The sequence below is a fragment of the Centruroides sculpturatus genome, unplaced genomic scaffold, assembly GCF_000671375.1.
Source record: "Centruroides sculpturatus isolate CEXI.00-Female unplaced genomic scaffold, Cexi_2.0 scaffold1247, whole genome shotgun sequence".
Taxonomy (NCBI): Eukaryota; Metazoa; Arthropoda; class Arachnida; order Scorpiones; family Buthidae; genus Centruroides; species Centruroides sculpturatus.
In genome coordinates, this window is record NW_019385520.1 from 225,122 (window position 1) to 249,504 (window position 24,383).

A 24,383-nucleotide genomic window follows, 5' to 3' on the forward strand; every position below is an offset into this window, starting at 1 on the left:
TCTCCACAGAATGTGGGTGTGTGGTCACTCTTAGCTTCATTTCTCCCCATAGACCTTACTGGCATGGGTGTCCCTACCAGGAGCTTGTGCTACAGCCTGCATTGCCCTAAGGATCTGTAAAACTACTGGGCTCTCCCACCACGACCAGGTGGTGACCACGGGAAAGTTATTATTATAATTATAATTATTATTATTATTACTATCATCAACTGGTCTCGATTATATATTAGATTAGAAATACAGTAGAGCGTCGTTTATCCGAATCAATTGGGGACTGGGGTTGTTCAGATAACTTATTTTTCGGATAACAGATTATGTACGTAAAATATATTAACCTATCCGGTGTTGAAATTTTTCTCCATTGCGTGTCGCTGCGCGTTGAATTTTCGTCGATGTTAAGCCTAACGTAAACCTTTTAAAATAATAATCGTGGCTATTGTATCGTTAAAAATGATTTCTTTATGTTTTACACACGAAATAAATACATTGAAAAATATAAGAACAAATAAAAATTATACTTTAGGCCGACTGGAATTCTTTCGGATAACCGACGTTTCGGATAAACGACGCTCTACTGTATTATTAAAAATCATTGCCTAGCGTTGTGACGATGTCACAATAAATAATTCCACGTTATCAATAAATTTATTGTGATCGTCCTTGTGTTTCTGTTTGTGTAAAGAATTAACGATAAAACAAGAAATGTAAAGATCAACATTTTTTATCTAATAGCAATTTTTAAATTAAGCTTTGTAAAACAAAAATGTAAAAACTATGGTGTCGTGAATTACTCATTAAAAATTAATTATATTTAATACAATATTCTAACAACTTATATGCTCGTATATTTCTTCTAATTTTCACTATTTACTTCAGTCTAAAAACATTTAGAATTTGCAAAAAAAGCTTTTGTAATGGTCTCCTAAGTCTTTCTAAAAAGGTTCAATGAATTATAGCAAAATATTTGACATATTGAAATTCAAATTGTTTATTGAATAAAATTATTCTTACAACAAAGAGAAAAAAATTTCGTTATACAGTGTTATTTAGTATACATGGTTATAACTTAACATAAAAGATCTGATAAAGAAAATTAAAATTTTAATTAAAGTAATTTAGACAAATCTTCACTTTTTAATTGATTATACCTAAAACAAAAAACAAAGCATTTTAATTGGTATGTCACCTGACAAGAACTAAACAAGTAAATCAAAATACTCTCTTCTACTTTATTACAATAGCTACAAGCCTTATCGCTTGATATGCTTAAACAGTAGCCAATTAACAATACCCAAAATTTAATAAGTCTAAGTTGCATAATGATGCTTTTTATAGAAAAATTAATCTCACGTTTTAAATAGTTTGCAGCACACTATCGCAAACGCGTTTAGAACACGTTCACTTGGCTTGGCCAAGACAAACGAAACATTCTGCCTCTATAACTGGTCTGACCTGGTGTGAATTAGATTATTTAAGTAAGTTACAATTTTTTTTTAAATAATCTAATAATCATATGAAAATATTTTCGTTTTCTGCATTAAATTCAAAATTGTCACCTGGAGTTGTTTCATTGATTGTAATTAATTGTTTCTTTGTCAACAATTATTTATGCATATGAATGAATTAAAAATAAAAACATAAATCTATCACAAAAGAAATTAATACACGACTACTAGGCTATATACAGGTATACCTCGAGTTACGTCCTTTCGAGTAACATCGTTCTCCATGCAAACAAATATTACAATATTTACCTATAATCTTTAAAAATTAGTGTGAAATGATTTCCCACATCACAACAAATTAATTATTTATATAATATCAAAAAAGGCATAAATAATTGAAAGAATAACAGGAATGAAAAACAAAGCATGAAAAGCCGTTTCCACAGCAACAAGAATTACAATTTTTGTAAATGCCATCATAAAATATACATCAGAGTATAAAATCAATATTCCTATTCCCGTGGTCAATGATCCTTGAAGTATTGGAAAACCTATACGATATAGAGAATCTTTTAATTTTTCGTTTGGTCTTTTGCATTGTGACATGACATAAGCGTACGAAATATGAGCAGGATAATTCAAGCTGAATCCCACACACAAAATAAGACTCATCATTGATATAATATCCAAGTTGATGCCCCATAAAGACATGTAACCTAATGTTTCTACCATTGCAGATACAACTGATATTGCAACAATAATTGCCACTAAAATATTCGGTACAAAGAATAAAAAAATTGCTGTTATTAATACAGCAGTAATCCAAAATAATTGGTAAATTATTTGTCCAATGATGATTCCTTGCTCGATTAGACTTGACAAAAGACAATATACCAGTACAGGAGTATCGTACTCTTCAGCAATTTTCAATAAATCATTTAGTGTGTCTTTTTCTGCACGTGACGAATTCAAATTTTTTCCCATAATAAAAAATCTACTGTATATGATATCAGTATTGTTGCTGTTAAAGACAACGTCATTAGAGAGTGATCGAGCAGCTCGGATATTGAAGAACACATCGTGAAGTCCATCGATAAAGTCCTGCTTGTTTGACATATCGTACCCTTGTAATGAAAATTTTGCTACCGGAGTTTTCTGAAATACTTTGTAGAATTTTAACCAAGACACGGTGAATTCTTCCTCAGCGATATTTGGATGTTTCTCGAATTTTTTCAACAAAGTTTCTATGGATTGTTGTACCTTTGTATCCGAGTAATCCAACGTTTCATTAATAATTATGTGAAACGGATACGAATAACGTCTAAAATACTTATTAGTAATCCTATGCGCTTCCGAAATTAGAGAATCTTTTGCAAATAAATGTTCATATTTAATACCATGTTCCATGTAAAATGTGCCCCATATTCCGAATGATAAGTTGATAATGTAAATTGTGATAATACTTATCTTCACTGCTCGATTGGAAATTATTTTTCCTAATGAATCTCTAAAATGTGCCATAATAAATTCTTCTTCTACATCGTTATTATTCCCATCATCATTTTGTTCTGAAATGAAAAAGTTTAAAATTTATGTATGAACTAAAACATACCGAACAATCAGAAATTTTATGTAAAATTTATTACAGTGTTTTCTTAAATTTTCAATAGGTCGTATATTAATAGATTTCGATTTATGCTGATATCTCTATGTAGAAATAGCGAAAGGAGATGGTGCAGAATATCCAAACAAACGAAGTAGAATGTGACTAAATTAGAATACATGTAATGAAGATAATTGAAAAAAGCCGATCAGGCGAAAAACCAAAAAAAAGTTTTGAAAAACCCACATGATATGTTTTGTACCACATTAATTTCCTTCACATGACACTTTGGGCACCCATGATCAAGATTCGCCACCCTGGTGTAGAATATATTTTATTTTTACGGATGAAATGCCAACAATTGACATTTGTCAACGTGGTAGTATCAAAACTGATTAAAACTAGGAACACTTAAAAGCAGCAACAAAAATAATATCACTTCTTAATACAGTACTATATTACTTTGTTTAATCTCTTAGTAAAATTAGTAAGGCTTTATTCTAAATTTTCTTTTAGGATTGCTCAGTTTTTTATGTTACAAATTGTTATTTACATGACTGTGTAGGCAAAGAAATCAGAATATTCTGAATGGAAAAAGGGAAAATAGAATAAGATAAAAGGAAAATTTTATATATTGGATATTGGAAATAGAAAAAAAATTTTCTCTTTCCAATATTTTCCTTATTCCAATTCCAATTGCTTAAAATGAAAAAAGCAAAAAATTGAAACGAAAATCGAAAGCAAAAATGTATCTATTTGTTCTGTACAATTTCTGCATGGTGAAATACTATGATACTCCGTTTTGTGTGATTTCAACAACCATTGTTAACGTGTATCGATGGTAACTGACAAATGTTTCATGTGAGAAACGTCTTGTGTAAAAAAAATACTGATTTTATTCAGCTGAAATTACAGACGAAAAATAGCAATCGTCAATAATTTTTCTATACATTGAAAAATTGTTTTTTTTTATAAAGTTGTCTCGCGTTGCAAATATACTGCATCAACATACTTTGTACATTTCATAGATTTAACTTCATTTTTAACCCCATTCTTTGACTCAGTTAGAAAAACACACATTCGTTTTCGGTAAACTCATTGCATATTTTACTTGTTAAAATAAACATCTTCCATCCACACACAATTATATTTATCAGAATCTGAGAGAATCTGTCAGTGTTGTCATCGATACCAGAGTCAAAGGATTATCTGGTCTGTAAATGCCTATTGTTTTCACTTTTAAAAGTAGTAATAATAAACAAGTTTGCCAGTAGTTATGCTGAAAAGCATTGTACCGGTGTAAAATAAATGCTATAATAAGTAATTGCATAAGCAACTGTATTTTACAGAGCTAAACTTTCTATTAATATTCTTATTTGATATATGTTAGCTTAAAATAGATGAATAAAAACTAATAATACAGAAAATGCATAAAAATAATTTTACTAAACTTTTGTTATATATAGTTATCTAAGTTACTTTACAAATTTGAAATGATTAAGTTCGTATTGATTATTGATTTCAAGTCATTTATTGAAAAATTTTTTATCATTATCATCTTCTAGTTGTTACGAATTATACTCACAATACATAAAGTTTATTATTCTACAGTAAATTATTAACATCTATAGAATTTTTGAAACACTTTAAGCATTTTTATGTATATATAACCTTTCATTGGATAAGCTAAAGTGAATAATTGCATTAAAACAATTTTAGCTTTTATATGGCTTAAATGTGTTTTGCTTAAATTTCATTATAAAAGTTTTAATACAGTCTGTATTATGATTAACATCTTTAAAATTATTAACATTTCATAATATAATTTTTTACTTCACAGAAAGCTCTTGTGAAACATTAAATATTCAAAACTATTTTTTTTACATTTATGAATTTCTACGTATTTCGTTCACATTTTAAAAGACTAATAAAATTATTTTCTATTAGTTCTTCTTAAAATGGGAACGAAATATGTAGAAATTCAATAACAAATAAACAAAAATTTATTAAAATTGACAGAAATGGTAAAGCCATCACTTTTTCTTAGTGCACCTATGCCGAAGTTTAAATTTTTTAATCTTTTAATTTTATTTTACTGATACACTATTTATTTCACGTGTTGAAAAAATGTATACGTTAACGTTAGTTTGTACATGTCGTCGTACATCTATTAAATGTGATTACAAGTATTGGATATGTACTGGGCAGCTGATCATTGTCCTGGACGTATTTAGGAAAAGTAGACCTAATTCCTTAAAAACAAAAATATTCAAATATATAACATGTGCGTTTGGTTACTGTAACACAGGCGTTCAACAAGGGATCAAATTGTTTTTTCTTAGAGACCACTGCAAGTTTTTCTTATCTTTTCTACAGTTTCTCGATGTACATCGTCGTTTTATTAATGGACATATGCATAACTTAGATGCACAATTGGAAAATACAAATGGAAAAGCATCTGGATTCAGTGCCCATCTCTCGCGTGCAATCTGCATTAACTCCTTTGCTACCCATGTTCCGATTCAAATGCAACTAAGAAATCCACAAAAATTTATTTTTTTTTGTGAAATAATTATTTACGCTTAAACGCGAATCTAACATCCAAAAAATTTCCGGGAAATAATTCCCGCGAAATAAAAACGCTTCCAAAAAGGGTTTTTACAAAAAAACTATATAAAAAATTAAAATAATTTAAAATAAATGCTTTTATTTGAGAAATATAGCTGTAAGGTTTGTTATTCTTTCCTTTAACAAGGCGTGAAATTACACACGTGCAGTCTACATTGTTTACAAACTGGTTGACTTTGAGAACATCTCAAGTCCGTTTTCCTGGGTAGTTCTCATGCACCCTTCAGGGAAATACAGAAAACCCCCTATAAAACCGGTTCCTATAATTACGATTCCTATAAAACTGCGAAAAATTGCGACGGTATCCGTAAAAAAGGTAAAAAAACTCCTATAATTACGTGAAACGTCATCGGGCAGCCGAACTATTTTCCGCTGTCAAGTGCCACACTACGGAGAGTTTGCTATAGTCTGTACAGTATTATATATAAATTAGGTACTGTACATATAATTATATATTAATTATATATAAATTAGGTACTGTATATATAATTATATATTAACTTAATTTATTGTAACTTTATTATAATTATATATTTTTTTTCCGCCGCGTAGCGCCACGCTACGAAGATTTTACGCTAACTATCGTCTGTACAGTATGTAAATTAGGTACCGTAAGTCTAATACAGTACTGTAATTTTATACATTTCTTGTGAAAGAAACATTTCTTATTCAACGGCGATTAAAATTATTTATATTAATGATGTCTCCAAAGTTCAACGAAGTTTTCGCAGAAAAATAAGTTATTAGAAATCGGCCGTTGTTTGCTGAGCTGTACCCATGCAGTTCGTGTTGTTAATTGGTGCTCCTCTAAGAAGGGATATGAGCTTCCTTTCAAAGATAACAGTACTAAACTAGATGGAAGAGTGATGGAGTTACACTTATCTGTTAACTGTGTTTATTAATTAAACAGCTCACTACCGTGTGCTGAAGGTGCATGATGGTCCTTTGTGTCTCTAAAATATCAATATAAACTTAGATCTGATCATAGAACTGAACCTAGAATACACCTGCACTCCTCATCGACTTTTGGCAAGCTTTTGTGTGAAGACTATGCCGCTGTGACTTTCTGCATCTTCAGTGCTTCTGAACTCAAGCTGCTACATACTGTCCAACTTTTTGTTTTATTTTATTATTTTTTTACTTATTATTTATTACTCTCTTTTGTTACCACTATATAATTACCATTTGTTTAATGTATATATAATCCTATACTCACAATATATTCAAATTTTATTACTGTGATCATACAAACAATTATTAGTTTTCTGATTTATATTTTTTCATATATAGATATTTTTGTAGCTCAATACAATCTGTAACACTATTGATTTGTGGTTTCCTCATTGTCTGGTGATGCTCACTGCGGTACCAGAACATGTATAAAATTATACCATAATAATCAATGATTGATTGAATAAACAACGATTGCTGAGCTGTTCCGAGACGAAAAAAAGCTTGAACAATGACGATGTCGAATGGTGCACACTCGGTAAGTAATCCTACAATTTTTTGTTTATAGCGTAGTTTATACGGATTATTTCCAAAAAAACTATACGTATTTTGGAAATATTGAGTAGAATTAGTCTAGAATCGATTAATTTTATGGAAGAAAACCTTTCAAACAGCCGTAGTCCGTAAACTTGACACGTGTCGGGCTGTGATTGGAAGGACTCGTAAGAAAACAGATTCCTAAAGAATGGAACGTATCTATGATTTTATAGGGGGTCGACTGTATTGGTTTAAAGCAGGAGGGGAGCTAACGTATCGCATGTGTTCAAATATGACACGATATTGTCGATTTTAATGTTATTAAATTGCGAGGGGACCGAAAAAAAGGTAGGGGGAATAATTCTACTGAACAAAAAACAAAAAAAAAAACCGCCGAAGGCAAAAAAAAAAACCAAAAACCGTTAAAAAAATTTTTTACCGAAGTCAAATCGGTGAAATAGAAGTTTTGACTATCGATTTCATGACCAAATAATTTTATTAAACAATTGTTCAACAAATTGCTCGTTATATATACGAGCCTTTGCGGTTATTTTCACATCTATACACAGAATGAATCTTCTGTTGCGTTTCAAACTATTTTCTGGCACTTTTGAAAACCGATTTTTATTGTCTTTTTCAGTAGGTTATTCGAAATTGCACCCGAGAACAAAGCACCCTGGAAAGTTTGCTAATGACTAAATGAGTAAAATTTAAATCACTAAATAACTGAATGCCTTAACGATTAAATGGTAATAAATAAATGCATTAATTAATAAAAAATAGAAACTAAATGATTAAAAATCAAAACGTTAAACGACTGAAAAATAAAATGCCTTCTACTGTTTTCACATTGTAGCAAATCTCAAATCTGGTATTTTCTTATAAGACAAATACGACAACAAAAGAATTTGATTGAAATTTATGTAAATTAAACTATTATAAAATAAAAATCACTTGCCAATGTATTTAATGCATACTACGTTTTTGTGAATAGTCAAGATCATTACCCGATTGCCCAAATCAGTGTGAATGTTTGCAAAAATCGCAAGGCCCTGCTGCCAGATGCAAAAAAATAAAATTTGAATTTCTTTCAAAACATAACGAATAGGACATAATTTCGTATATGCTATACAGTGTTATCGTCCAGATTATGATCGCTGATCTAAACTAAATTGATAGTTTGATGGCCGTTCATAGCTTGGGGTCGTCTTATATGACAGACATATGCTAACACTATAAAACTCCAACGAAAATTTATTCCTCGTCTTATCTGAAAGTCATCTTATCTGCACAAATATACAGTAACTAGCAGACCCCGCCATGCGTTGTTGTGTCTCAAAATGTATCTATTATAAATTTATAACATTTCCCCATTAAGGGGAGTTTTTTAAAAAATTTCGTCTTATTGTACATTCTCTTGACATACCTATTAAAACGCAATAAAAAACGCAAAAACCCGCACCTAAAATAGTATCACAGAAGCCAAGTTCTTCACAGTAAGCCTTAATCCTGTCTCTCCCCCCGCGGGAGGAATATCGAAAAATTTCTTGTTAGTGTACACTCACTTGACGTACCCTATTAAAACGCAATCAAAAACCCGCATCTAAAATAGTATAAATAGCAGCAGAGTTCTTTACCGTAAGCCTTAATCCTAACCATCTCCCTTCAGTGGGGTTGAATTTTCGACATGTATATTATATGAAAACACATGTGTATTCGAATGCAGCGTTGTGTCAAAATTTCAAAGGAATCAGTAGGAACAAACGAACATTACATTTTTATTAATATAAATAGATAGAAGATGATCTGCTTTAGTTCATTTTCACAGAAAAGCAAACTTAGTGCGTCGTACTCGTAGCGCCATCTGTTGGACATAAAAGCCTTAACCTAGATTATATCTTTTAATTTATATGAATGTTTAACGGAATAATATACAGCTTATGTCCACCCTGAAGTTCCATTCTAAATATTGGTGAAAGAATTTTTGAAATCGGATGAATAGTTTCGGAGATTACCTGCTGCATACAAACTTACATACTTACAAACATTACCTCTTTATAATATCATATTAGTATAGATTACAATTTTTGTATTATAATTCACAAGACCATTTGAACATTAGCATTTCATATGTACAGTAATTCAGATGTAAAAACATGAATTAACTAAACTAAATTTATGTAACAAAAAATTCAGATAACAGATATTACTCCTTTAAATTAGGCCAGATAGCCGAGAGGTCAAGGTGCAGCCTACCACTCTGAGCTACCAGGGATCGAGTCCAGATGGGTCAAGGAATCCCCAGAAATTTTTCGGGGGTAGTCTGTTCGGATATGTCAGGGCACCATCCTTCAACACCCGGTCATTCCATTGTGGGCCTGGCCGAACCAATAATAGGCTTACTACAAAAGGCGCTCTTATTGCCCACAGGGCAGAAAGAGTGTATAAAAAATAATTCCTCTAATCTAATGATATTTTTCAAACATCGTCTTATATATTCAACATAAAATAATTAATTTAGTAAAATGTCATCTTTCTTTATAAATGAATTTCAACTTACCACATCTGGCAAATTTTCTGGAACGAAGATTCTGCACTTCTCTGTATCCACTCAAAGCCAAGCATCCTCCGAAAAACGTTATCTGATACACAAAATTCAAAACGACACAAGTTGCAGTATAATAACTGAATATTCGAATAAAGGGAAAAGGAGCTATCATCCCAATGCAGTACGAAATAAAATTAGTGAGTGAAGTCAAAATAATGGAAACTCCTGCTTCTTCATATGTTACTTCCATGCGTTTTTCAACTGAATGTTTAGGATCAGTGATTCTCCAACATGCTATTAATACGAAAGCGTCATCTATCTCGGTAACTGAAATACATGCAAAACTTTTAATATGTCAGCGTTATGAATAAAGTTCATTTGCAGCAACATTGATTTACTTACCAAGAACTAAGAATGGAATCGTAGCATTCCAGTAGGTGAATTCAACACCCGATGCAGCCATTAATCCGAAAGACGACGATACAGCCAGGCCAGCGTTAATTACACTTGCTACACCAAGAAGAGGTTTGCTTTTCACCCAGCTATTGCTCACATTGAGAAATATCGAAAGTACAATCATAATTGCGACCAAACCCCCAATTTTTGGTTTCGTTCTATCAAATTCTTTTCGAAACTCTTGTTCCATGGCTGGATAAGAATATGGAACAGCTTTGATATACGTAAAATTATATTTTTGAATTGTGTCATAAACATGAGCCGCCCATTTTGTAAACAACTTGTTTTTTACTTCATTTTTTTCATCAGTTACATAAAATAAAGAAACGGCATTTACTTTTTCTACGAAGTTGTGATAATCCTCTGTAACACCCCCTAAATTTACGAAATAGGCTTTATAAGTGAAAGACAATAAATCTATATCAACAGGATACTTCAGCTTTTTTCTCTTTTGTAGTATGGAATCAATTCCCACTTCTGATATTACTTCGAGAATAGGATTTTCAAAGCATTTTTTGTTTATACGTGTGCAGAGATCTGTATATTGTATTGTCTTTTTGTCTGTTTCTAACGTTATATTGTGTACAATTTCGTCGACTAATTTTACTTCTGAAAGAATATTTTTTTCAAACATGTTGTTTTCCTCTTTTTCCAACAAGAATATTACTAGACAATTCGCTATATCTGGAGTTCTTAGCTGATCAGAAAATTGCGATGAGTTAAATGAAAATGTATTTTTTATGAATTTCTTCACTGTAAAAAATTTTCCTGTATCGGAAGTTATTATATCGTTAAATGTCTTACTGGGAGTTAATGTTCTGATAAACATGGAGAGAGTAATTGACAGAATAATTGGTAGAAGTATAAAGTAATATGGATGCCGTCCAACCGTTTTTCCTAATTTTTTAAAAATACAGCAAAAAATTCTTCTTACACAATCCAACTTCATTTCGCAGTTTGAATCTGTCTTAGGAGAACGAGAAGCAAAAATATCTGAAAAAAAAAAATATATATATATATGATCAGTTATGCAAGTTAAGTTTTTATTTTTTACTTATCTGCTTGTTGTGTCATCCTATGAAATAGATTAAAAAATAAATATTACTTTCACCTTTCTACTGTATGGATAAAATGGAATATGTGATAAGTACAGGGTGATTATAATTAAAGTTCCACTTTTAAATGGCCATAAAATGAAAACTACTGGACAAAATGTTATAAAACTTGGTAATAGTGTACAGGACATCATGGGATTTTATTTCCTGCGAAAAAAAGTTAAAAAACTCACCATAAACGGAAAAATGAAGCTGTATGCAATATTGTTAAACGAAATAAGACATGAAGACATCGGTGAAAATGCTTTTAATCGGTTTAAAACGCGTTACAGATCATGTTCAATGTGGTGTCCACCATTCTTGATAAGCAAGTTACATCGCATTACTGTGTTATCAACAGTAGCTTTTAGCATATCAGGAGTAACCCCACAAACAGTTTCGTTTTAAAACCGATTAAAAACATTTTTCTGATGATGTCGAGTTTTTGAACTATTTTTTTCTGCGGAAAAAACTCCCATTACATCTTGTACACTACCATGAAGTTTGAAAACATTTTGTTTTGTAGTTTTCATTTTATGGCCATTTCAAAGTGAAACTTTAATTATAATCACCCTGTCTATATTTTCTCAATAATTATTAACGAGTTATAGTCATTTAAATGAAAAAAATAATAGTGCATGACTTCATTTTGGATAGAGCCTAGATGAAGTTCAATGTCTGTCCTCTCTGACGACAAATTCACGCGATGTTCTGGTATACGTAAGGTATTAGATCATGAGCTATATGAGACAATTGATGAAGAATTGATGACAATAGAAGAATTGATCTGCACGTACAGATCAATTCTTCTATTCAACAGATTACAAGTGTAATATACAATGAGATTTATATAAAACGATATTTGTACAGAAAACAACGTGTTTCTTTCGATATTTTTAATAAAATGAAGTAAATTATAATAATGAAAAATTAAATAACGTTTCTGCATTATACAGATTCTATTACATACAAACGTAACTGTACAATTGCTATTAAAAATTAAGATATTCAATTTAAGATATGAAAGTTTAGTGCATTTTCTTATTCACGACACTGCTTGCAATCTGTCAGGCATGATGCGAATTAATGCTTCACATTCGTTCTTAGTGGTGCAGTTCCAAATGTGTCGAATGCACGTCACAAGTTCCTCTTTAGAAGTTTGGTACCGTTCATTAACTCTTTTAAAGCGGTTTCACACAACAAACTTTCTCAATTTTCTCTCATACCTCGCAGTCGTTGCTTGCTTATGTCAACTTTTCTAGTGTGTGTTAGCATTATGCAAATTTGCATCACAATTTAGTTATTAATGATGTTTGTCTGGCTGTTTCTGCTAGTATTCTAATTTTTGGTCACAGTCCAAGTGTTATTCTATTTTTTGTCATTATTTTATCCTGCTATTTGTCTGAGTATTGCCTTCATGTATGCCGCATATTTAGGTGTGAGAATTACAGTAGGACTCCAGTGAGACTTGTAATTTCATCAATGTTTGTCATAAAAGCTGCTATGAACCTACTCTCCCGCGGAAAAAATTTCAAAAACTCTTTTAGTATTTTTAGCTGTAGGCATATTCTATATATTTATTAGTTATTTTTATTATATATATATAAATGTTTAAATATAAAAATACTAGCAGATGAGCACGGCGTTGCTCTGGTATAAAGTAACAAAAACAAAGATTGTAGTGATAGCGGACCTCCTCGCCCTTCCTCTTAGGATAAAGTTTTTTTGGAATAAACTGGAATAAAGTTTTTTTTGTGGAAATATTGGACTGGTTAATTTGTGAAACGAACCGACGAGGCGAAATCCTCTGATTAAGAACGGGTTACCTACATTGGCGCAGCCGACAGGAAAAAAAACCTTATTCCACTCTCAGGGACCGCTAGTTCACACTCTCTCCCTCTCGGGATTTATGGCCCTTCTGTCATCATGTGTGTGGGGGGAGGGCTTTTCATATGGACTTTTTGATCACCTATTTTGTTACTTGAAAGCACTCATACATCGAGTCTTTATAATACAGTGGTATATTATTTTATTACGAAGAATCCAACATGAAGCAATCTCGATGTGTGCTGAATCAAAGATTTAGCTAATGGTGACCACAGGAGAGCCAAATCTCATGTTTTTCACATATGTACTAAACACTGCATTACCTCTGAAATTCAACACTCCCTTTCTATGNTCTTCTTCTTTATGTGTCTTCTCCTGTCAGGAGGTTGACAACCATTTCATGCCACCATGACCTATCTTGTGCTTCTCTTGAGCACTCTTCATACGTTAAGTATGTCCAATTCCTGATGTTGCTGAACCAGTTCTTTCTTGGCCTACCCCTACCTCTTTGCCCTTCTATCATTCCCTCTAGTAATAGTTTTTGTAGGCTGTTGTGTCGCATAACATGACCCAGATATCTCACAATTCTTTTCCTTACTACTTCTAATAAGGTCCTTTTCTGGTTTGCAATTGCCAGGATATCTTCATTTGTTCTTCTTGCCTTCCAAGAAACTCTCAGCATTCTCCGAATCATCCACATTTCAAATGCCTTTAATTTCTTTTCATTACTTGCATTCATTGTCCAACACTCTGCTCCATAAAGCAGGGTTGACCAAACATAACATTTTGCCAACCTAATTCTTGTTTTTATACTAATTTCCCTTGAAGTCAGCACTTGTTTCATGTTTGTGAATGCAGTCCTTGCAATTCCAATCCAATTAGTGTTTCACTAATGCCTTCTGTCCATCTTTCCTTGTTTCTATTTAACAAGATATAAGTTAGAACCTTTGCCACATGACTAATTAGGCTTATGGTTCTAAACTCCTCACATTTAATTGCTTTTGATTTTTTGGGGATTGGAACAAATATTGACTGTTTGAAGTCTTCAGGAAGGTATCCCAGTTCATAGATGTCGTTACATAACTTAGTCAGGGTTTTGATGCCTCCATCATCTAGAGCTTTAATCCATTCTGGTTCTATATTGTCAGGTCCAGCAGCCTTACTGGGTTTAAGTTTACCAATGGCTTTTACAACTTCCCATTTGAGTATTGGAGGACCTTCTAACTCCCTGGGAGACTCGATCTTCTCCCTGTCGCCTTGGAATAATTCCTTTCCATACTCATACCACCTTTTCATTATTTCCTCTGTCTCCAAGACTATTTTCCCGTTTAAATCTCTTATACCATGTGCCTGAAAATTCCGTTTCTTAAAAGTTACTTCTCTGATTTTTTCATGGAGTTCTTTTATTTTATTTTCTTTGTCCAAACTTTCAATTTCTTCGCATTTTTTGTTAAGCCACTCTTCTTTGGCCTTTCTACACTCTCTTTTTATAGATCTTGCTAAATTCTTATATCCTGGTTTATTTTTCAAACTTTTCCTATTCTCCATCATTGTTAGAATTTCATCAGTCATCCAAGGCTTGCTAATTTTCCTACTGTACTCTGGGATGTTATTATTAGCAGCTCTACTTATACATGCCTTAAAGGCATTCCATGCTTCATTAATATCCTCTATTGATTGATTATATTCTTTAATTATTTTATTCTTATTGATCTCCCTATTGAATTCTTCATTAAATTTTATTTTTATGTTCTCTTCCTTTAGTGTTGCTGAATTTAACTTCTTTGATACAATCTTTTGCTTACAGGTTTTTAGTTTAATTTTTGCTTTCACTACAACTGGGTTATGGTCAGAATTAATATCTGCTCCAGGATATGACTTGGCTTGTTTTATAATATTTCTGAATCTTTCCTTTATCAAAATGAAGTCTATTTGATTCCTGTATATGTCCCCTGGACTTTTCCATGTATACACTCTTCTTGCTGGATGTTTAAACAGGGTGTTGGTGATTATCAACTTATTTTCCTCACAAAACTGAATGAGTCTATCTCCTCTTTTATTTCTCTTACCAAGTCCATATTGGCCCATGCATTCCGATATCTTCTCATTGCCCACTTTTGCGTTAAAATCGCCCATAACTATGATTATATCATTTGATTTTGCCATTTCCACCGATTCCTTCAGATTTTCGTAGAATATCTCAACATCTTCTTCCTCATGTCCAGCTGTGGGAGCATAAACCTGGATTAGGAGAATGTCTAAAGGTTGAGCAGCTATCTTTACTGCAATGATTCTATCATTGACTGCAGTGAAGCCTTTTATTGATCTTGCTATACTATTCTTCATAATGATGGCTACTCCATTTACATGTGTCTCTACTCCTGAGTACATCATTGTATATTCATTCTTGTAAATCATTCCTGTGCCTGTCCATCTTGTTTCACAAATACCCATAACATCTAGCCTCATTGACTTTATTTCTTGAATGAGATTATCAAGTTTTCCTAGTTCATACAGTGTTCTAACATTCCAAGTTCCTATGTTAAGTAGTACATTCCTGGTCTTCAGTTTGGGGACTTCTGATATCATCCTCCCAAGTGGGGTTAAGATGGTCTCTTCATATTCTCTAATATTAGAGTCAAACTTACTATTCTCAGGACATGACTCCTCTTCCCTGTAGCATACATTAGAGACACAGTTCGCAGGGGGCTCGACCTTGTCTCTATAACTGATTCTTTTAGTGGTAGCGGTTCTCATGGTTTACTATGGTGGAGAATACGTGGTGAGGCTCCAATCTCTTCCACGGTGACTGGCCACATTTCACTTTGTATGCCATGAATGTGCCCTTGGTATGTCACCTACTTTGCTGTCATGCCCATTACACCATTGATCTTTGATAGTAGATTCTTCTGCTGCTTTGGCCATTCCAGATTTCGTGCACTATAGAGTGGCACACCCTAACTACCAGTAGCAGATGGCACTACTGATACCCTCACTTAGTTTAGCCCACCAGCCGAGGCGGTTTCCCAGGGTGTGGCCGTTGGCATGCACTACCAACTACTTGGAGCCATAAATGAGAGTTGGGTCCTCATGGGGAACAGTCTACGGTGTCCACTCTTTCAGTGCGGCTGACACTTTCGAAAGTTACTACCCCTCTAAGAACCCCATACACCCCACAGATTCTATTAGGCTACAAGAAATCACCACATAGAGTCTCTCGTGTCTCCCTAGATATAACAAACACAGAAATAAATAACACAAAATAAATTGTAGCTATGTGTCGATTCCGCGCGACACGTCCGAACATGTAAGCCGAACAATAGTGTGAGGGGAGTGAGTAATCAAGAGTTGCGTGGCGCTCAAACAAAAGAGGAATCGACGAGATTTGAAATCGCCTAACTCCGGGTTCGCGTAAGTCGGGGTAGCGTAAGTCGAGGTATTACTGTACAGCAAATATAACAAAATATTTCTAATATTTTTGTGACGTCGCCGTTTGCCATAATCACTGCTTGCAATCTGTCAGGCATTGTGCGAATTAATGCTTAACATCCTTTCTTAGTGGTGCAGTTCCAAATGTGTCGAATGCACGTCACAAGTTCCTCTTTAAAAGTTTGGTACCGTTCATTAACTCTTTTAAAGCGGTTTCGCACAAGAAACTTTCTCAACTTTCTCTCACACCTCGCAGTCGTTGCTTGCTTATGTCAACTTTTCTGGTGTGTGTTAGCAATATGCAAATTTGCATCACAATTTAGTTATTAATGACTGTTTGTCTGGCTGTTTCTGCTAATATTCTAATTTTTTGTCACAGTCCAAGTGTTATTCTATTTTTTGTCATTATTTCATTTCCATTTGTAACAAAAAACCTTTATGTTAATTCGTCTGATGAAGGGGTTTAATTAATAAATATACATATACATTGTATATGCAGTGTCAAAAAAAGTTTTGTACTCTCTGTTGTTAATGAAAAAATTTACACTAAACTTTCAGTTAGGTGAGTATTTTAATTTTTTGTCTAAAAGTTGTATTCTATTATCAAGTGTTTTCTCTGTTCTTAACAACGAAAAAGACTACTGTGAGATTCTAAAGGGGGATAATTAAGTAATTAAATTAATTGGTTATAACGGAATACAAGTGAGAAACCTTACTTTGTTTTTCTCACCCACATGCGATATTATGATAGTTAAAACTGATCAAATATTTCTCTAAGTCAACGACTATTGCGATGTTTGGAATTATGTTATGACCTTACTCAAAACAGTGAATTATTAATGGTGGGAAACTGTCAAATAGACGAAACTGTAAGATAAGGACAGTCGTAACACCGAAGTAAAGTATCAACAATCCGACCAAACCTTCTGAATCGCGACATTTCGTATATCAACAGAACCCGGCCCCAACTCGAACTTAGACCACATTAAACCATGAACACCTGAGACACGTCTGACGCGGAACGCGTATAATGAGGGGTCACAATTGGTCATCGATGCTCGAAGACATAAGTGGGCCCGTCCCGCCATAATCGAGGAATCAATTTCGAGGAACCATACATGACGTTCCACCCACCAATAACTACATTGCCAAGTTTGTCTCCTCCTGACGCACAGCCTTAGATCTCCGACGTCCAACCGACACCGTATACAAGAATCTAGGAGCTATGTAGTGTCATCATAAGGTATTAACTTTGAAGATTTATGTAAACTCTTTCTCTGACTTAGAATCTAAGTTAGCTGTATAGATAAGGCGTTAGTGTCTATTTAAGACAGTCGTATAGACTATAAAAAGCAAATATCGGCATATCCATCCGAATAGGGCCGGGATGTTAGCTTACTGCATTATATGCTTTATATTAGTCCATTAAATATTTGTTATTTGTTATCTTGTCAACCTGTCTTATTGCGTAGAACGGACATCTTATCGTCTAATCCACCCCGTTGTCACTCGGGTCCCGCCATCCAGTGATGCTTGAGCGAGGATTTATCATCCTCGATGTCGAACGAAGGGTTTAGAACTTCTAACCCCTGAGCACTCCGCTTCTCACGCTACAGGTAACTTATAAAATATTAGTAATATTACTTTTACATCATTTAAAAATTAATACTGAAGTGTATAAAAATATATTAAATATTTTTATGATTATCGCATTTTTACTTCCCCGGCTGTTATATATAACATAGGGAAAATATGGCAATCGATAAAAAATTATCCCTTTCAGATTTGTACATTTTTGGACTCAGGACATAGTGAAACGGAATAGTTTCAAAATTAGTTCAACGGAATACATTAAAACGCAAAAAGTTCCGGTGTAATTTCTGTATGTATGGATGTTAGTGTGTATGGAACAATTCTGTTTATTTTATTTGAAGCTGAATAACTGTCTTGCCTGTGTAGAAATTTTTTGAACCTTTGCAGTGATATGTTTGGGTTAGAGTTAGTGATGCTATTGAATTTTGGTGGGTGTAGGTCGAAGTGGTAAAAAAAATGAAAATAATGGTGTGTGTCTCTTGTAGAGTCGATCTTAAAGCCGATTTTACTCGTTATTACGCGTGATTCAAGTGGTTGCTAGAATTTGTAGGCCGCAGGAGTTACATGTGGTTGTTTTAAATATTTTTTCACTTTTCGTCGGTTATGATGTTGAACTTGGCAGGACGAAAAATTCACGTCCTCCCTAGAACCTACAAAATTTTAAACTGCTTCAGACAAAACCTTAAAAATGGCTTGTGGCCGCGAGCGCCAGAGATCCTGAACACTGGTTGGCAACACTTGCCAAGATCATGAACTCTGCCTGGCAACACTTGCCAACAAGAGTGGCGGGCAACGTCAAAAAAAGAAAAGGCGAAAAAGTTCGTTGGATTTTGTCCGGGTGTTGCCCGAGGATGTCTGTGACAGTTCTAACCTTTTCTAATAAAGTTCTTTTTTGTTACTGTTCGTGTTTGCCTGCTTAATGTTAGATCTAAACATCAGTAGGATTGAATGACAAAGTGGTGACCCGAACGTGATCCGATTAATGAACTACCTGGACTTTCGACTGAATTGGATAGCGAACAACTCTGTGTCTATGATGGAACTTTTTTAACAGGATATGCAGGTATGATCAGTTTCTAAATCGTAAATTCGATAGGAAGACGGTGGGTAAATCTTACCGAAGACTAGGAGTACGTGACTCAGGCTAAGCTTTATCCAAGACTATCCCGCTTTCTTTGTAGCCGCATAGTTAAGCGCCCGGAATGGCGGAACAGAACGAGTTGGAAATCGGACGTGTACAGGCAAAAATGCCTATCTTTACTAAAACCAACATCAAATTATTTTTTGTGCAGCTAGACGCGGCTTTTGCCATTAATCGGATTACAAGTGAGAACACTAAGTACAACTATTTAATCAATTCCCTGGACGCGGAGATTCTATCTAATGTTAGTGACTTAGTATTTGACCGTCCAGCCGAGGCTCCGTTTTCTAAACTTAAAGATCGACTCCTCGAAATTTTCCAGAACTCCGCTGCTAAAGAGGCTAAAATTCTGCTTGAAGATCTGGCGTTAGGGGATCAGAAACCCAGCGTTTTACTCCGTAAAATGAGGGAGCTTTCAGCGGGCAAAATTACCGAAGAATTTCTTAGAAACTTGTGGCTCCAACGTCTCCCCAAAAATATTCAGACCGTATTGGCTGTTAGCAGTGATGAACTAGACAAGCTAGCCATCCTTGCTGACAAGGTTGCTGAACTTACAGAACCAACCCAACTGGCCAGCATCAACTTGAAAGACGAAAATCCCGTAATCAAAAACCTTGAACTGCAGATTTTAGAACTCACAAAGAAGGTTGCAGAACTTAATGTATCGCGTACTGCTCGTCCCCGTTATCGTAGTAGAGAGAGAAACCGACATAACCCGAATTCGAGGCACCGCGTTAGTTCACGCTCTCGGGGAAGAAGCCTCAGTCGTCAGGGATATTGTTACTACCACAGTAAGTTTGGATCAGCTGCTTGGAAATGTCGTTCGCCGTGTTCCTTTAATCGAACTGCTGATCAGGGAAACGAGAGCAGCCAGCCGCAGTAACGGCCTGTGGGTCCAGTCTGGCTCCTAAATATAGCCGTTTGTTTGTGTATGACAACAAAACTGGCCTAAATTTCTTAATTGATTCTGGAGCAGATTTATCGATCATTCCCAACCGCACTAAGAATCAGCCTACAAAGGTTGAATTGTATGCTGCCAACGACTCTAAAATCTCGACGTATGGAACAAAAGTGCTAGAACTTGACCTCAACTTAAGACGTTCTTTCAGATGGGAATTCACCATAGCTGATGTGCAGAAGCCTATAATCGGTGCAGACTTTTTGGCCAACTTTGGACTCATTCTCGACATCAGAAACAGATTACTGGTTGACCCCCTGACTTCCCTTACTACACGAGGAAGATATTATACAGGACCACCTACTTCAGTCAAAACTATAATCAGCAATTCCCCAATGCAGGATATCCTCAAGGACTTTCCACATCTCACTCGTCCTCGACCGTTTTCAGATAAGGTCAGGCACAACACAGTGCATTATATCGAGACACACGGTCCACCCGTATTTGCTAAACCTCGTAGATTGCACCCGGCTCAACTGCAAGTAGCAAAGCAAGAATTCCAGCACATGATGGAGCTAGGTATATGCAGACCATCAAAGTCCAACTGGGCTTCTCCCCTCCATATGGTGCCGAAGGGCCGTAACGATTGGAGACCTACGGGAGACTACCGTGCCCTGAATAGGATAACTGTTCCCGATCACTATCCAGTGCCACACATCCACGATTTTGGTCAAAATCTACACGGAGCTCGAATATTTTCCAAGATCGATTTGGTTAGGGCCTTCCATCATATACCAGTTAACCCAGATGATGTGCCAAAGACAGCCATTACGACGCCATTTGGGCTATTTGAATTCATTTTCCTCCCTTTTGGTCTCTGCAATGCAGCCCAATCATTTCAACGATTCATGCATGAAGTTCTGCGAGGCCTAAACTTCTGCTTTTCATACCTAGATGACATCCTCATCGCTAGCACTTCGTGGGAGGAACATAAGATGCACATGCGGCAAGTGTTTCAACGCCTAGACAAGTACGGTCTGCAAATCAATGCATCCAAGTGTACTTTTGCTGCCTCACATGTATCATTCTTAGGATACATGGTGTCTCCCCACGGCATTATGCCACTTCCGGAACGTGTATCTGCCGTAACTCAACAGAAGCGACCACAGACCCTCAAACAACTGAGAAGGTTCTTGGGCATCTTGAACTTCTATCGTAGGTTCCTACCCAATGCGGCCCATCACCAAGCTCCTTTGCACGACCTACTTAAAGGAGCAAAGAAAAACGACCAACGTGAGATTAAATGGACTGACAATTCTATTCAGGCATTTGAGTCATGTAAATCACAATTAGCAGAAGCCACCTTACTACACCATCCTTCACCAAGTGCTACCCTTGCACTTCACGTCGATGCATCTGATTCTGCTGTGGGCGCTGCCCTTCATCAAGTTACAGCACAAGGTCTCCAGCCACTGGCGTTCTTTTCCCGCAAGCTGAGTAACTCTCAGCGTCAGTATTCTGCATACGACCGAGAACTTCTGGCTGTGTATTTGGCTGTGAAACATTTCCGATTTATGCTGGAAGCACGACAGTTCACCATTTACACAGACCATAAACCATTGACGTTTGCTTTCCAGCAACGACACGACAAATGTACACCCCGTCAGTTGAGACATCTCGACTTTATAGGACAATTCTCGACAGACATCAGACACATAAAGGGAATCGATAATGTTCCAGCTGATGCTCTCTCCCGTATTGAATCAATTAGTAGCCCATCTATAGATTATAGCAAAATTGCAAAAGACCAACAGCAAGATCCTGAGCTCCAGTCTCTCCTGACTTCAAGTGACTCATCACTTGTACTTAAGAAGTTTAAACTTCCTGATAGTGATGTCGAAATTTACTGTGATGTATCGACAGGTCGCATTCGTCCATACATTCCACCTAATTATCGTCGCACTGCTTTCAACACTGTCCATAACCTGTCCCATCCAGGTGTAAGGGGCTCAACCAGATTGGTAAAAGCAAAATTTGTTTGGCCGTCCATCAGTAAAGACTGCCAGACATGGTCTCGCACCTGCATTTCTTGTCAGCGGTCGAAAATCCAGAGACATGTCGCTAGCCCTTTGGGAACCTTTCCTATTCCAGACGCTAGATTTTTAAACATTCATATTGATATTGTTGGTCCATTGCCACCTTCCAACGGCTCAACATACTGCCTCACAATCATCGATAGATTTTCTCGTTGGCCTGAGGCAATCCCGTTGCCAGATATAGCGGCTGAAACAGTAGCTTCAGCCTTATATTCAGGTTGGATATCTCGCTTTGGAGTGCCTGCCCAAATAACATCTGACCAAGGACGTCAATTCGAGTCTAGCCTATTCAAATCCCTCACTCAACTTCTTGGTGCCAAAAGAGTTAGGACAACAGCATACCACCCAATTGCGAATGGCATTGTTGAACGCTTTCATCGTTCACTTAAAACTGCCATCAAATGCCACTCTACTGACAGGTGGACGGAAGTACTACCTACAGTCTTGTTAGGATTGCGAACTGCGCTTCGTGAAGACACCAATATTACTGCAGCTGAAATGATCTATGGCACCAGCCTCCGATTGCCTGGAGAATTTTTCGTCCCAGGTTCTCAGGACATCAATCCATGTTCTTTCGTCGAAAAACTCAGAACGATGATGGCGAACTTAAAACCAGTGCCTGTTGTGCACCACTCCTATCGCAACCCATTTATCCACAAAGAACTGCACTCATGTTCCCACGTATTTCTCCGCAATGATGCTGTACGGAAGCCCTTGCAGCCTCCATACGATGGACCCTACGAAGTCGTGTCACGCGGTAGCAAGACATTCACTCTATGCATAAAGGGAAAAGAAACTGTAGTTTCTATTGATCGCCTGAAACCGGCTTTTATTCTCGCAGCGAGCGAGTCGGACCAGTTACCCCCAACGTCTCCAATGCCAAGACCAGCGACGACTAAACATACGACAGAAGATCGAGCCCCAACGCGACAAACTACCACGCGCTCTGGCCGACATGTATCGTTTCCCGTTCGTTTCGTGTCTCAGACACTGGTGGGGGAGTAGCTGTGGCCGCCAGCGCCAGAGATCCTGAACACTGTCTGGCAACACTTGCCAAGATCACGAACTCTGTCTGGCAACACTTGCCAACAAGAGTGGCTGGCAACGTCAAAAAAGAAAAGGCGCGAAAGTTCGTTGGATTTTGTCCGGGTGTTGCCCGAGGATGTCTGTGACAGTTCTAACCTTTTCTAATAAAGTTCTTTTTTGTTACTGTTCGTGTTTGCCTGCTTAATGTTAGATCTAAACATCAGTAGGATTGAATGACAAAGGCTCACCACATTCATGTTTTAAGAAACTTACATTAGCGGAAATTATCTGTTACTTTAAGAGTGTTTCTATAATTATCATCTACTTTTGAACAATATCATCTGAGAAATCTGTAATATTATGTTAAATACACTTGTTTAGACTTTCAAAAATATCTGAATTTTCAAGACTGCCAAGTAAGAAAATATTTTTCATTATATTATTTGCTAATGAAAAATTTACATTTAGTATTAAAATTTACCAAATAACTGGAAAGTCAGAACAACTCTTTTATCAACAGTATTGTAGTGTTATAAATTAAAATAGAAGAAAATTAAAAACTAAAGCATTAAAAATACTCAATTTTATTTTGACTTACCTTTCTGGTTATAAGTATGAAAATGCGTATATAAAGATGATGTGTGACGATATCATAGCAACTATTCGCAGCTACTATTGGCAGGAAATACGCAATCTGGCCAATAATAACTGTTTATTTTTGCTTAGAAAATATTATTTTTTGCATTTATCAGGTTTATATTATTTATTACAGTTTTGTGAATGGAATAATAATGACGATTTTCCTACTATTTTCTGTAAGCAATCAATATTGATCAAAGAAAAAAATATATATTTTTGCTTCAAACGAGCGTTTTCACTGAATTTTATAGTATCAATGGTGATGATACCGAATCTGGCAAAATATTTGGCTTAATATCCATCACTTTTCAGAAAAGTGTTTTTAATCAAATACGATGTTAAATATAATATGAAGAGAATTCATATGTTGTTGCTAGAACTTCAGAACAAATTTAGTGTTTTTTCTTTTTTCTTTTTTTTTTTTAGCGTTCTCTAAAACAGTAAATGCTTTAACGTAATCTTTACTTGATTT

The 24,383-nt window shown here is 35.3% G+C and overlaps 2 protein-coding genes across 2 annotated transcripts; both read right to left on the reverse strand.

Moving 5' to 3' along the window:
• Window positions 1-1,297: 1,297 nt before the first annotated feature.
• On the reverse strand, window positions 1,298-23,949 carry LOC111639758 (patched domain-containing protein 3-like). Its single transcript, XM_023385698.1, has 4 exons — window positions 23,871-23,949; window positions 10,115-11,161; window positions 9,725-10,039; window positions 1,298-3,013 (listed from the first exon to the last, which is right to left on the reverse strand). The coding sequence occupies exons 2-4, from the start codon at window positions 11,115-11,117 to the stop codon at window positions 1,812-1,814; spliced, it is 2,520 nt and encodes an 839-aa protein (XP_023241466.1). The 5' UTR covers window positions 11,118-11,161; window positions 23,871-23,949; the 3' UTR covers window positions 1,298-1,811.
• On the reverse strand, window positions 13,451-13,933 carry LOC111639767. The gene has a single exon (XM_023385705.1). It carries the CDS (start codon window positions 13,931-13,933, stop codon window positions 13,451-13,453), a length of 483 nt encoding a protein of 160 aa, XP_023241473.1.
• Window positions 23,950-24,383: the final 434 nt, after the last annotated feature.